The sequence below is a fragment of the Amphiprion ocellaris genome, chromosome 1, assembly GCF_022539595.1.
Source record: "Amphiprion ocellaris isolate individual 3 ecotype Okinawa chromosome 1, ASM2253959v1, whole genome shotgun sequence".
NCBI classification, from domain to species: Eukaryota; Metazoa; Chordata; class Actinopteri; family Pomacentridae; genus Amphiprion; species Amphiprion ocellaris.
The window spans coordinates 19,451,850-19,465,299 of NC_072766.1; the positions used below are offsets into that span (position 1 = coordinate 19,451,850).

General features: G+C 40.6%; 1 protein-coding gene across 4 annotated transcripts in view; it reads left to right on the forward strand.

The window, feature by feature from the left end:
* The first annotated feature begins 1,920 nt into the window (after nucleotides 1-1,920).
* Nucleotides 1,921-13,450, forward strand: part of trpm7 (transient receptor potential cation channel, subfamily M, member 7) — a 40,545-nt gene continuing 29,015 nt past the window's right edge. Inside the window, exons 1-3 of one of the 4 annotated variants that reach the window (XM_023270132.3) lie at nucleotides 1,921-2,101; nucleotides 10,792-10,871; nucleotides 11,999-12,037. In XM_023270132.3, the coding sequence (XP_023125900.1) occupies nucleotides 2,099-2,101; nucleotides 10,792-10,871; nucleotides 11,999-12,037 (122 nt within the window). In that variant the 5' untranslated portion in view covers nucleotides 1,921-2,098. Of the gene's footprint in view, nucleotides 2,102-9,704; nucleotides 9,895-10,791; nucleotides 10,872-11,998; nucleotides 12,038-13,450 lie in introns of those variants that run through there. The other 3 variants (XM_023270133.3, XM_023270130.3, XM_023270131.3) reach the window with 3 other exon arrangements.

A 13,450-nucleotide genomic window follows, 5' to 3' on the forward strand; every position in this document is an offset into this window, starting at 1 on the left:
TGTTCTTGTACATGGATTTTCTTTTTTCCATTTAAACTCTCTCACAGTTGTGTAAGAGAACAAAATCTTGTAGATTTATCAAGCAAACGCCTGATAGACCAGTGGAAGGTTTTGTGTTTTGTAAGCGAGCAAATGGCCTGATAGTGCCATACATTAATAATTGAATTGCTTAAATAAATGCTACAACAAAGGAAGTTGCTGCCATGAAGAGCATTAAACAGAGCTGGCACGTTTCCATCTCTGAAAAGCTTTGTATTAAAGTAAAGCAAGCCTGCTGCAATTAGGGTGTCAGTACACCTTAAAGTTTCTGAGCAGGAGCAGAGCAGCATAGTCCCTCTGACTGCTCATAATAGCCACTCATCCAGAGTTTGTAAGTTAATGCTTCCTGAACTTACTTTGATCAGATTTTAAAATCCTCTACTACCATTTATGTCCCATTTTATTTCACTCTGGTTCTCTGAAATGTAGAATTAAGTAATTATGATAGATCTTTTCATTTAAATCATGATTTGATAAAAAATTAAATCGGCAGCTATAGAATATTCTCTAAGGATTTGCTTTCCTTCCAAACCCTAATCTGTGACAGGTCTCATTTATGACTGTTGGTATCAGTTAACCGAACAGCCATAAAAGTGAAGAAAGCCGACTATAGTACCATTATCTAGCAAAGCACCCGTAACATGTCATATAGGGATTAACAAATAGTCTACTGATATTTCAGACCTGTTAAAAGCCATTAATGGCAAGCTTTGGTAGCCTGGTTTAAAAATTCCATGGCTGACTGTCCTCTTACATTGCAGATTAGGAGAGTCTGACTTTCTAAATGTTAATAATTCAGTAATGAGGTATGCTTTCAATACTATATGCAGTCAGTAAATGGATTTTGGTCAAAGTGCTTTACAACTCTTTGACCGGAAGGGTCCATTTGAGGGGTATTGCTGATGAATTATTTGCTGAACCTCAAAACCCACCAGCAGGTGAGAGGCATGTTTTGTTTTTGTTTAAGTTAAAATTACACAATTTCTTACAAACTGTAAAAACTTTTCAGCTGTTCGTGAATTTCATATTGTTGATGTGACATTCCACTGAAAAAGCTTAAAATAGTGATATTTCATTTCAAAAGCACATTATTCTACATGTCTTAATCTGAGCTCCTTGTTGCAATTGATGACTTCGCTGCAACCAGTAGTCAAGTGGAAAAAATTGAAAGTTTCGATTTTGAAGTGCAGGCGGTGTTTCCACCGAGCAGACAGGAGATCAGTATGGAAACAAAAATCTAAGTAGTAAAATATCTATAGCATTTAGAGTTAAAATTATTTTCGGTAACGCCTGTGGGCAATTGAAAAATGTTGTATATGTTTATTACGGTGTTTTCGATTTTTAAAAATAAATTAACGAAGTTTGGTTTTAGTTTTTGTCTGTGTTTATGAATAATGAGTAAGGACTTTGGTCAAAGATATTTTTGAGTTTCCACAGAGGTGCAGAACTTCATATTGCAGTGAAAAGTGAGCCCACACAGAGTAAAAATGTGACCGGAGAAACAATCCTGAGGTTCAGAGAGTTGAAGAGGCAAAGCTAATATGGATGAAAACAAACGGAAAACAACCCACGCAGTGTTGTTATAAGTTACCATGGACAGATCTGTCATTTTAATGGGTAAATATTGATCAACGCACAGTACATTTTGACAAAGTGGATCCAGCGATTGTTATTTTAGAGCAGCTGGTTATCTCTTAGCGGTTCAGTCAGCAGGTTAACAGTCAACCAGACTATATAAGTGAGACACGACGAGCACAGGTACAATCGGTGTATCTTTTTGCTGGCTGTTTGTATTTATTAGGAAGTAAAACAAAGCGCACATGTGGCCGCTGGCTCCGCCTCAGCCATGTGACAGTGAGCTGGCCGAGTCAGCCGGCTCGTCATGCAGCGTCAGTCTGGAGTCGCACAATTATGAAAAAGCAACCTTCCGTTGGAGCTGCAGCCGAAGCGGATCTCTCCAACGTCCACCGGGCTTTCCTTCCAAGGCTAACCGAGAGCACCGCCGATAGATGGATAAAAGCCACGACAGAGCTCTTCCTGCGTCTCAACGGTGAAGAGAATGGTAAGTGGTCCTCTCTGGGTGGTCAGCTGTCTCCTCGGGGTTTTATAGTCTTGTTAAATTGGCGCGGAGGATCGTCGTGACTGATCGGGGGCTTTGAGTGGCAGGTCCCCCCGTGCATGCTGCCTCCTGCCTGTCAGGCACCCAGCCGGGGTCCCGCTGCTATTTGCTGCGTTTGCTGACTGTCTGGGTGTTCAGCTAAAACACTGTAACACGAACGTAGCAAGTTCAGCGCACGCGGTGACACACTGTCTAGCAACAAAACCCCAAAATCACACACGGGCGTAACGTTAGCAGGCTAAATAGCTAGCTCGCTAGCGCTAAATGCTAGGTACTTAACCTAAGCTAACTAGCTAGAGCAGCTGCGGTAGCTGGCTGCTGTTAGCGGCGCTTTATGTGCCACAAGATAACGGAGTCGGAGCTTTTGTAAAATAGTTAGCCAGACACGGATCCGATAATATAGTGCTGTCCAGAGGAGCTGGCACTTGATTGAGACACAATTCTTCCAGCTGTCTCATGTGTCGGACAAGACACGCTGTCATTGCCAGTAACAAGTCAATGCCACCTTGAGGGGCTGCCAAGTCTGCTCACACTGAATGCTTTTTATTCGGGAAAAGTTAAGTGGTGTTCAAATGGTGCGTTTATTAGCTCAGACTCGAGTTAAACCGCTGCACGCCTACTGGTGACTGTGTGCTATTTGTGAGAGGTGAATGTTTCAGGCCTGCTGCAGACGTTGTTGTCCCAATATCTGTGTTTGTAAGTTGTAATTTTTCCTTTCCGTGACAAGCGCTGCCTCCTCTTTCCCAAGAATTTCCTGTCTCGTTCTTCTATTCCCGTACATCGAGCAGCTCAGGGAGAGCAGAGAAGAAGGCTTACAGCCACAGCTGTGACTCACATCTGACCACACTGTTGTTGTACACAGCTGGCTAAAAGTGACCGTATCGACACTGAGAATACTGTCTGTGCTTTGATATCAACCTCGACGGTAGTTAGACTGAAGGCCATCTAAAAATTTGTATTACGCTATACATGCGTTTATATCATGACAACGATACCCTGTGATATAGTGGATTTTCTGCGTTTTCTACATTATGTTGATGCATAGCTGCATGCTATTATCATAGACCAGTAAAAGGGACAGCTCCATTCGTATAAATAGCATGGCAAACTCTTTCCATTGTCAGATCCCACAGCTTGTTTTTTTAGATTATATTGGCACTTTAAATGGCCACTTTAAAGGCAGCACGAAAAGTTTAATCGAAAAACAAGAAATATTCCTTTACGTTAGTTATTGTGAAAGTGACAGCTACAGAATTAGTCATTCAAGTCAGATCAGGGTTTTGTTTTTTTTTTTTGCAGATGGTATTAGTTAACTGTTCTGTAACTTGGAAGATGAGAAACATCTATCATGACACTTAATCTGCCTTCCCATGTTAATGTATTGATATGTTGATATTTATCCTTTTTCTTCAAGATATCTACCCTTTATTCATTGAGACTCCAGAGCAGCCGGAGCCTGTTTTAGTCTTTCATTTCCCTCAGTGCTGGCCTGAGCCGGTCACATGCCCCAGCTTACCTCTGGATGAGGGACACTCCTGTACTGCTGCTCTGGGCAGTCTGGCACTAACTGCATGATTTGAACTAATGCTGGTTCATCAGAGTAGTCAGCATGATTTGATCTGTATCACCAATAACATAGGTAGAGGTTTGTTATTGCAAGTCACAGTCTCTTACGTAATGGTGGGTGGTTTAACTGGTCATCAGCTTGGGCTTTAGTTCCCTTTAGTAGAAAATGGTCTTGCATCATTTTGTGCTCCAGAATAGAGTGTAGCGCAACACACACGCCTGTGTGTAACTGCAGTGACTGTGGCATGTGTGTCTAAGCTTGGTATCTCATGTTCCAGTCCACTTGCACCACACACACACACAAGCCCTTTTAAAGATGACTGATAAAGTTTTTTCAGTGGCACTGGACTTAGTTTTCAAAAAATTAGTCACAGTCACAGTTTGTTTATTTTAATGAATGGACCGCTGCTCTGTGTTATCCAGCTTACGGCTTCCCCTCAGTCTGCAGTGCGTAGCTCCTGGTCAGGCACATAGCTGACTTGCACGTTTTCTGATCTGCCCAAAAAGAACTGCGTTGGATATAACTTGGAGTGTCTTGTCTGTCTCGTGTTGCGGTTATTAGCTGATGAAAAATGGTCAAATAGAGATAAGCATGTTTCTACCTTCATAGCAGTTCTCTTTTTTATTAAATAACAGAGGTAAAGAAGCAATACCTTGGCACTGCCCTTGCTGCTGTCTCCTAACTTTAGACTCACTGAACCTAGATTTCATAGGCTCATAAAACCATGAGCAGCAGATGTTGAGAAGAAAAGTCATCACATGCTATACAGCACTTGATTATACAGCTGCTTGGAGCTAGGACTCAGGGTGGCATGCTAGCATAGTATCAGCTCATGCTGTGTAGTCTTTTAGAGCTTTGCCCAGGGGGCATGAGTGTGAGAGCTGAAGAGCCATCACACTTTGGTCTCATGACTGTATGAACTACAGCATGTAGCCTTCCAGGAATCTTATCAGAAGCCTATGGTGAACTTGTTCCCTGCATTTAACATTCTTTTATAGATCTAGATCTCAGAACAGCTAAGATGTGGCAAGAATGCAAGTTTATTAGGTCTGCCTTACCTAAAATGTCTCAAAGTTTGTAAAATATTCTCTTTTATTGAAGTTTACTAGGTGTTCTCTCCAGTGCTGTAAACTTAAATCTTAAATATGAGCCACACTTCATTATAACGGCGTCATGAATTCTAACCTAGGCTAATGTTCAGGACAATTCATGCATCCCCCATGTGAAATCTCAGACTTTGTAGACATAAAATTTATGTCACTCAGACCCTCACACACTTTCTGGCACAGAAAATATGAGCACTGGCATCATGGGTTCAATATCTGCACAGATGAAGATCAAGGCAGTCCCTGTCATCCAGGAGGCCCAGTCCCTTTCCCTCTACCAGGCCCTCACTCTCTGCCAGATGGCTCTGCCCCTTCAGTGTCAGGCCTGTAACTTCCACCTGGTGGCCCAGGCTTTGGTTTTCCTTGGTATCCTTATTATGACTACCAGTTCCTGACTGGCCAGTATCCTCCAGTCACTGTCAGTCACTTCAGCACCAGTTATGAACAGGGAAGAGTCTGCAAGGAAGGAAATAGGCGACCTGTTTATTTGTATGTGGCCAAAATCATTCAATCATGCAGGAGATCAAATAGCCATTTCCTTCAGCGTTACTGAGCTATTAGCTGTACTGCACGGTGAAGCATAACCATGCCCGCTCAGCGGCGGGTTAGACTCCACAGCTTTGTCGTCTGAGGGTTAAATTTGACATTATGCACTTGTAGATTACTGTCACAGGTGGTACCCGTGACCACCATTTTCTAAATTCTCCAGTATCATTATGAAGTGTTCAGAATTACAATAACTTAGTTGTTTTGTACAAGAAATTTGCAGCTCAGCCTCTTTTTTTTTGTACACTGACCATTAAAATGACTTGAAGGGGCATGGCCTTCGCCAACAGCTTTAAAATGTTAAAACACTGCCAGAGGTGCTCCCTTGTTATTTATGTGTTACTGTTCAGGGACATGATGGACCTGAGATATGTTTAGGAAAACATAAGACCTGCTCTGTCGAAAAGGTCTCAAATGACTTGAGGTTTGACACCCCCCCCCCCCAAAAGACTTGAAAGCAGCTCCAAGCACTTTGTTTTGTTACTCTCTGTTGTCGTTTCCTGGAGGGCTACAACTGACTAGAAATTACTTTGAGTCTTTGTTTGGTCACAATGTTAAAAAATAATGAAACCTTTTCATCACAATTTCCTAAAACCCCAAATGACATTTTGAAATGTCTTGTTCAGTCCAGCCAAGCTAAAGATATTTAATTTACTCTGACATGAAAAAATACTGTTTTTATTATCATAATATGATATTATTGTTAAAAAAGAATTCGTAAGATTAAAATATTGGTCAACATTTTTCCCTGTGATATGTCTCAGTTCAGAGAGAACAGCGGTAAGGATTCAACGTTAAAGCATGGAAACACTCATGACAGGAGCCTTAGCTCACTGTACCGTGGAGAACGCCCCAGTTCTGAGTCCATGCTTGCGGCCATACACCACTGGTGCAGTTGCACTTCTTGTTGTAAGATATATTGTATTCATGATTTAAGTTTAAAAACTGTTTCTGACTGTAAAAATGTACTTTTCTGTTTCTTTGGCATCCTACCCAAACCTTATTTCTATCTTCTATGACAAGGAGTGGGAAACTGCTTAAAGCCATATCACAGTTGGTACTCTTTCATAACAGTTTCTCAAAGTAAATGGAGACAAAAATAAAACGGAAATTAATGTTGGTGCTTCTGCCGGTTCTCTGAGAACCACTCTTCTGTTTGGCTACTGCATCTACTAAAGTGCTGACCCCATTGCTTCCACTCTTTCTAATGGGTAATTGAATTGCCAGGCCAGATGTTATCTCACCCCTTGTTACGTCAGGCAGAGCCAGAGGAATGATGGGTTGACCACGACCAGCCAGCCTTGTTGCACTGTTGGGAAAAGGACTGTTGGAGGGGGGAAGCTCAGTTGGCAAGGTTTCTGACTGCAGAGTTCTTCTGAGTTGTTGGGGGATGATAATCAGAACATAAAGCGACAGTACGTGTCATCAAATTTTTGTCTCTCCACACATTCACATCATTTCCACAGAGACACATGGTTCCCCATTATCAAAACTCTCACCATCTTATAATGAGAGGGATAGAAAGGTGCTGGGTTGTATTTCCTACAGGAACAGAGTAATCATAAAACCTGGAGCTCCGAGAAAGAAGCCAGAGAGGAAGAGGAAGGGAGCAGGGAAGTGGAGAGTGAGAGTGTGTGCGTTTTTGGCAGAGGCTCTAAAGCTCAAGTCTTTTGTTGCCTGACATTCTCAGGTACCATGGTTACAGGTTAGCAGAGCACAATCCTGCTCTATCTGCCTCATTAACACTTTGTTAGGTTGCGCTGCATCAAAAAGACAGAGATATTCAGTTGAAAGCATTCTTCCACAGGCCCGCATAGAGATCTCGCGTAAGTCACCGGGTGTGTCTCACTTCGGTCACTAGTTCAGGAGGTGAAACTCTACACACTGAATTTGAATACAGACACTGATTAGGTCACTAATTCAATCACCATGGGGGCAGTGAAGAGTGAATGACTTGCTATACAGATAAAAGGCAGTGACAACGGCATCAGGTCGGTCAGAGGCTAAAATAAATGGAAAAAAGTAACCTCTTTAAATAGGGCTATCATCCAAAGAAAGTCTTGGTCAACTGAAATTGTTCCTGTCTTTAAAGCAAACAATTGGCAGTGGTTGGTAAAAAAAGTCTGCCTGTTAACCTTAGATACACTAACGCACTGAGTGCTCTCTACTTGCTATCTTTATTAACCTAAATGAATTAGACATTATTATTAAAAAATAGTATTTGCAACATATTAAACCATTTTAACTTGGTTGTTTTATACTGAAATAATAACAAATTTGAAGCACATCAGTGTGCCCCTGCCCGTATTTATTTGATTTCTGAAAGTTTACTATAAGAGGTCACAATCTCAGCACAAGAACCACTGAGGAAATTATAATGCAGAGAAGTTAGCCTTCCATTTTTAGATAGTATGCTATGTAGGTTGTTGCAGGTTATCTCCACATAAACTTTAAATAAGTCAGACCTAGAAGTCTCCATTAGGTTGGGCGAGTTCAAAGTTGTGAAAATGCAAGGGTCTTCACAGGTCATCTGTTTGGCAAAAAAAAATAATGGATTAATCCTGGAATTCTACTGCTGTAAAGCTTTTCACCTCATTAAAATTCCCCTGATTATGGTTTAGCCAATGAGAATTTGGTCAGATGAGAGCTAATCAACCAACTAGTCGACCTGGAGACTGCAGTCGTATTTTTAACAGAACTGTAGCAGTAGTTATGCTATCTTCTGTTTCTAAAGGGACCATTTAGAGAGGTATAATAATGTGTAAAACACACTAGATTGAAGAGGCGAGCCTTGACAGTAGTGTAGCTATAATCATTCTCTAATGAGCTCACTGATATCAAACCTATGATTAGCTGTGTTGTATATTCTTTATACCAGTGCTACAAAATACATACAGATCATCATACTTTATTGTTAAATGTGTTCTTGTGTCCACTAAAAGATGTTAATGTGGCAGGAAACACCGATGTCATGTACAAGATGAGAGTTGTCAGATATTAATGATACATAAATTCACATACAGAAATGTTAAGGAATAGTTCCACCTTTTCAGAAATGCTCTTGTTCAGTGTCTTGCAGATACTTGATGTGACATGATGATTAATAGCACTCTTGTGGGTGTGTGTGCATGGATACGCAGCTACAGCCAGTTAACCTAGCTTAGCAAAAAGGCTGGAAACTGGGGAAAACAACTGATTTAGCTCTGTAAAGTTATTTTTTAGGCTTTACATATGCTTTTATAGGCATATTTTCTAGAATGTAGAACTGTTTGGTTCACAGTTTCAGAGCTGTACGTTTGCATTAGGGGAACAATATCAACCATTCAGCTGCACCCACTTTTTTATTTCACTCCTTAATAAGTGGTTTTGATAATTAAGGGCTGGTCCGTGCTGTGTGGTTAACTCAGGGTTCAGGGCAAGGTTCATCCAAAACATACATCCATATATAAAGGGGCGATAATTCCCACTGCTGAGATAATAATTGACACCTACTAAAACCATCGTACTTACTTGATTATCTGCTAGAACACAGTAAATTGTCAGTGGTGGAGATTGTCACTTTCAGTCTGAAAAGCATTTAACCTTAAGTGGGGGTTAAAATTACACTATTACGACAACTTTTGTGAGACTTAAGACCTTTCTGTGAGATGTAGTATTTCCTATGTTCGCCAGCAGTGTGTGAATAGTTAAAAGATATTACATGTATGGATACACCGACTATCGAGTTTTTCCATGTGGGAGACCTTCTGTGTGTGTAAATACAATTCTGTAGCTGCCCTAGTTTCCTGTCTGACTCTCCGCTTTTGATTGCCCAACAAAGTTACCAACAACAAAAAAATCATTAAACCTGTATGTTAACCTATATTTAGGGATCTGTATCTAAAGTGCTCACTGTGGCCATTTTATTTACACATTAGCTTGTTGTCTTTGTCTTGATCTTTGCATTTTTTTTAGTATTATTTAACATCTGATCTAAAATAAGTTTCGAAATAAAGGAGGCCTCTGAAAGCATGAGGAGCCTTAGTTGTTTCAAGAGTTTTTGTGTGTATTCACTGCATAGATCACAGTTGGTGGTGTGTCGTCAGTAGACAACTAGGTATATATCATTGAGGCCTCTGCCCATCCACTAATCCTCTCCCCACACCTCCGCCTCCCTCGTCTCTTTCTCCTCAGCCTAAGTATAATATCTAGTTTGTCTCAGACACATTCATCTGCCTCCTGAGTGGCTTCTTACAGATTAACAGTGGATGGAGTTTGGAGGCTGCAACCTCTCACTGATCACTCAGCTTTTAACTCGGGCCGGATCTGTGTGGTAACCGTATCGCTGTAGACTTTGAGACCTACATGGAAGTTGCGTGCAGATCTTCAGAGACCAAGAGTCTAGAGAATTGTTGCTTATGAACCAGTGCTTGGGGGAGACTGTGGTGACTGTGGTTTGTCCAGGAGATGCATGAAGGAGTCTTGGTATGTTCCTGTACAAAGCCCTTAAACACAGAGATGAAGAGGAGGACATCCAGGTACACACTCAGTGGCTCAGTGTCATTGGTCAAGCGGTGGGATGACCTGTTTATTGAGATGTTGCAGTGAAAATGCTATTTGTTGTAGGAAGAAATGAACCATGTTAACGATGATGTGAAACTTTCTGTCTTTATTCGGCTATGCTAAATCACCTAGTTTCCATGTTGTTTATATCCTGCTGACACTGGTGGTCATGTGCAGGTAGCTCCAGTATAACACGCTGCTGTAACACTATTGTTAGGGTTTCAGGAATTGCTGAAATGTTTTGGTGTAAAGCAGGTGACGGTGTTTGCAGGTTTCCCTCTTTGTGCTGGGAAGGATTAATGGTGCTAATCGCCCCCGGGTTCCTCTGAGCTTTACTGGAGGAACAATAAGGCATTACTTGAGAATTCCTGTAACATAAACCCTTGTTATGAAAAATCGGTCTGACAGAATGAGTTTGATTTATTGCAGTTCATGGCACAGGCAGATACCTGTAGCTGATGTCCGCCTGACCTGTAGCAATCATGATTTTATAGGTTTTGGAATTTTATGTAGTAAGCCTTCTAGTCCTTTTTGATTTCCGTGTACTAAATCCAGGATTAAGGGGTACAGGATCCCTTTTGTCCTTGTGAGATATTAAGAATTTGTTATTTACAAAGAATATCGTTTAACTGAAGTTAAAAAAAATGCGCTTCCATATTTACTTATTTGCTTTACTTGTGTTTTTGAAGCAAGAATTGATAAATGTTTGTGCAACCACTGTACAGAGGAACATTGTTTTTGACATCCTTAGTGGACAATTTTCTCGACTTGCTTCTAGAATTCATTAAATACAAACATAATGAACCACAAGCATAAACATTAGGAGCATCCGCTGCTGTCCACTGCTCACAACTGTTTCTCTTTGTTCACAGTCCCAGAAACCCTGGATAGAAAGCACTTTCACCAAGAGGGAATGTGTGTACATTCTTCCAGTGTCAAAGGACCCCCACAGGTATGTGCTTAGATGTCCTGTAGTGTGTTTTCTGGTGATAGCCATGGAAACGGTGTAATTGCATGGTGTGTGTCTCAAAGCAGGTCCAAACCCTAACCACTACTCTCCAAAGGGTAAATGAGTCTGTTTTAATGTTTATGTCTGTCACTATAATTACACATTTAAGTTAGAGGGAAGGCCAGAGATGAACCTGTGTCGTATCTTCTCCCAGTCTCAAAAATAGGATTTATGTCATTTATTCTCTTGCATAGTGATATTTAAAAGTTAAAAAAAAAAAGGAAAGGTGTTTTCTGCATTTGCACGTAAAGCTCTGATGTTGATGTTCTTTTGTGAAATGTGTCAGGATTTTTCTGCAGACTTGTTGGAATCTTACAAAGCAGTGTTAAAATTGTGTGTAGGCTTCTTCTTGGCTTCTCATGAAGACCACTCATCCACAATGTACACTGTGTGCATGAGAAGCACTTACAAAATAGCTCAGTTAAAGGTACAGTAGCGGATATGAACATTCATCCGACTACAGAGGAATAGACAAAGAGGCAACATTTTGTTTGAGAGATTCTTCGTAATTTAATATTAAGCGATAGTTTAGCTACAAGTATTTACTGTTTAACCTTCCCCACTGTGGGTGAGCCATTATTGTTTTGAGTTACATTTTCAAGAGGTTGGATACCCTCCTTTCTTCTCATAAAGTCACAATAAAACTGGGTGACTCTTTTTCCTGTGTTTACTTTTACATCAATTATTTGCCACTGGCTTTTCTCCGTTAACTGCTGTTGCTCTGAGATAATGGTTCAGAGGTGTTACTGATCATAGGATCATTTAACATTCGGTCAAAGGCCTGCTTGTGACTGCGATCAGAATGAGAGTTCCTTTGGCAGGTTTCATAACTCTCTCTTGGTTAAAGGCCAGTCTAACCAGGCTCAGTGCCCAGCTGACAGATAACCTTCCTTAATGTCCTCACACAACTTTGTTTCCAGAGAACCCCCTTCTCACTAAGAAAGATCAACCCTTTAGCTCTGTGCTATAAGTACATTTTTAGTGTTGCAAATTCCCTTAATGTTTATGTGGTCTAGATTTATTTATATTCAAACTATTGATTGATCATGTTGGTGTGAAATTCCTTCCAGATGCCTTCCAGGATGCCAGGTTTGCCAGCAGCTAGTCCGGTAAGTGTTTGTTTGGTCATTCTCTCTTATCTGACAGGATTAGCATGCTAATTTGGGTACTTTACACCAGAAAATACCCAGGGGCAGATTCTTTTTAAGTGTAATTCCACTGCACAACTGTCCTTGTCAGGAAACAATTAAATTTCAGGTTTTGTGTGTCAGGATACACATTCTTCACTAAAGCATATAAAGGAGTTGAGAAAGCAAAAATACTTTGGTTGGTCATTACTTATAATTATAATGATAATAATATATTGATGAGACACACTGAGTATGCTGTCATAATGGACATTAGGATGACATTTTTATGTTTCTGAGGTTTATTAAATGATCAAATTCAGGCTTTGGGTGTTTCTGACATTCAAATTCTGGATTTTTCTAAATTTCTAGTCATTTTTGAAGCAATGTATCTACCTCTAATTTTATCTCAAGAAGGCAAAAGTAGATTTGTTTCTTCCAGCTGTTGTGTATTCATCTTGTCAGCAGAAACAACAACTGTTGTGAAAAGATTGTAACAAATGGAGTTAATAAGCTAATACAGCTAACATTAGCTCCATGGCTTAGTCTTCCATTGATTTATAATGTTAATGCAAAATGATCTTAAAGATGCAGGGGATGGTTGTTGGGATGATATTTTGCTAAAGACTGAGGCCTTGTCCACACGTAGCCGGGTATCTCTCAAAACGAAGATATTTTTCTACGATTCGGCCTATCATCCACACGAAAATGCAGATGTACGTCATCAAAAACGATTCTTTTTAAAAACTCCAACCAAAGGGAAGATTTGCGAATTCTCCATTTTATGCGTCTGCATGTGGACATCAGTAAACGGGGTTTTGCGTTTCGAAACGTCACCGCCTGCGACAAAATATGTTCTTATGTCACATATGCGACCTGTGTTTACATTCGGTAACAGTATGGATGCTCTCACAAGGTTTTGGGCGCTGTTTCTTGTACAGGCGCTTTTTACTTGCTTGTTTTTACAAGCCCAGATACTGCTCCACATTCAACAACACAGGCGAAGGACGACGTTAAGGACGGTTATTCTCCACCACCTTGCTAGGATTTGGGGAACTACTGCCACCTAAAGGTCCGGCATGCTTATGAATGTGCTTAAAAACGCACTTAAGCGGTTAGGTGTGGATGAAGTTTTTTTTCTAAAAACGAGGTGGTGTGTACGTAAGTTTTTTTCTAGACGGAGGGGGCAGGATATTCGGTTTTAAAAAAACCCTGCTACGTGTGGACAAGGCCTGAGGCTAAAGCTGCATGTTCCGGGCAATTGTTAAGTAGTTTCCATAAAATAAGTGTTGCTAGTGTTGTAGCTAAAACCTGAAACAACTAGACATCATTAATGTTATTTTTTTTCTTCAGTATTGCACAGTTTTTTCACGAGTTTCCTGAAGGTTACAACTG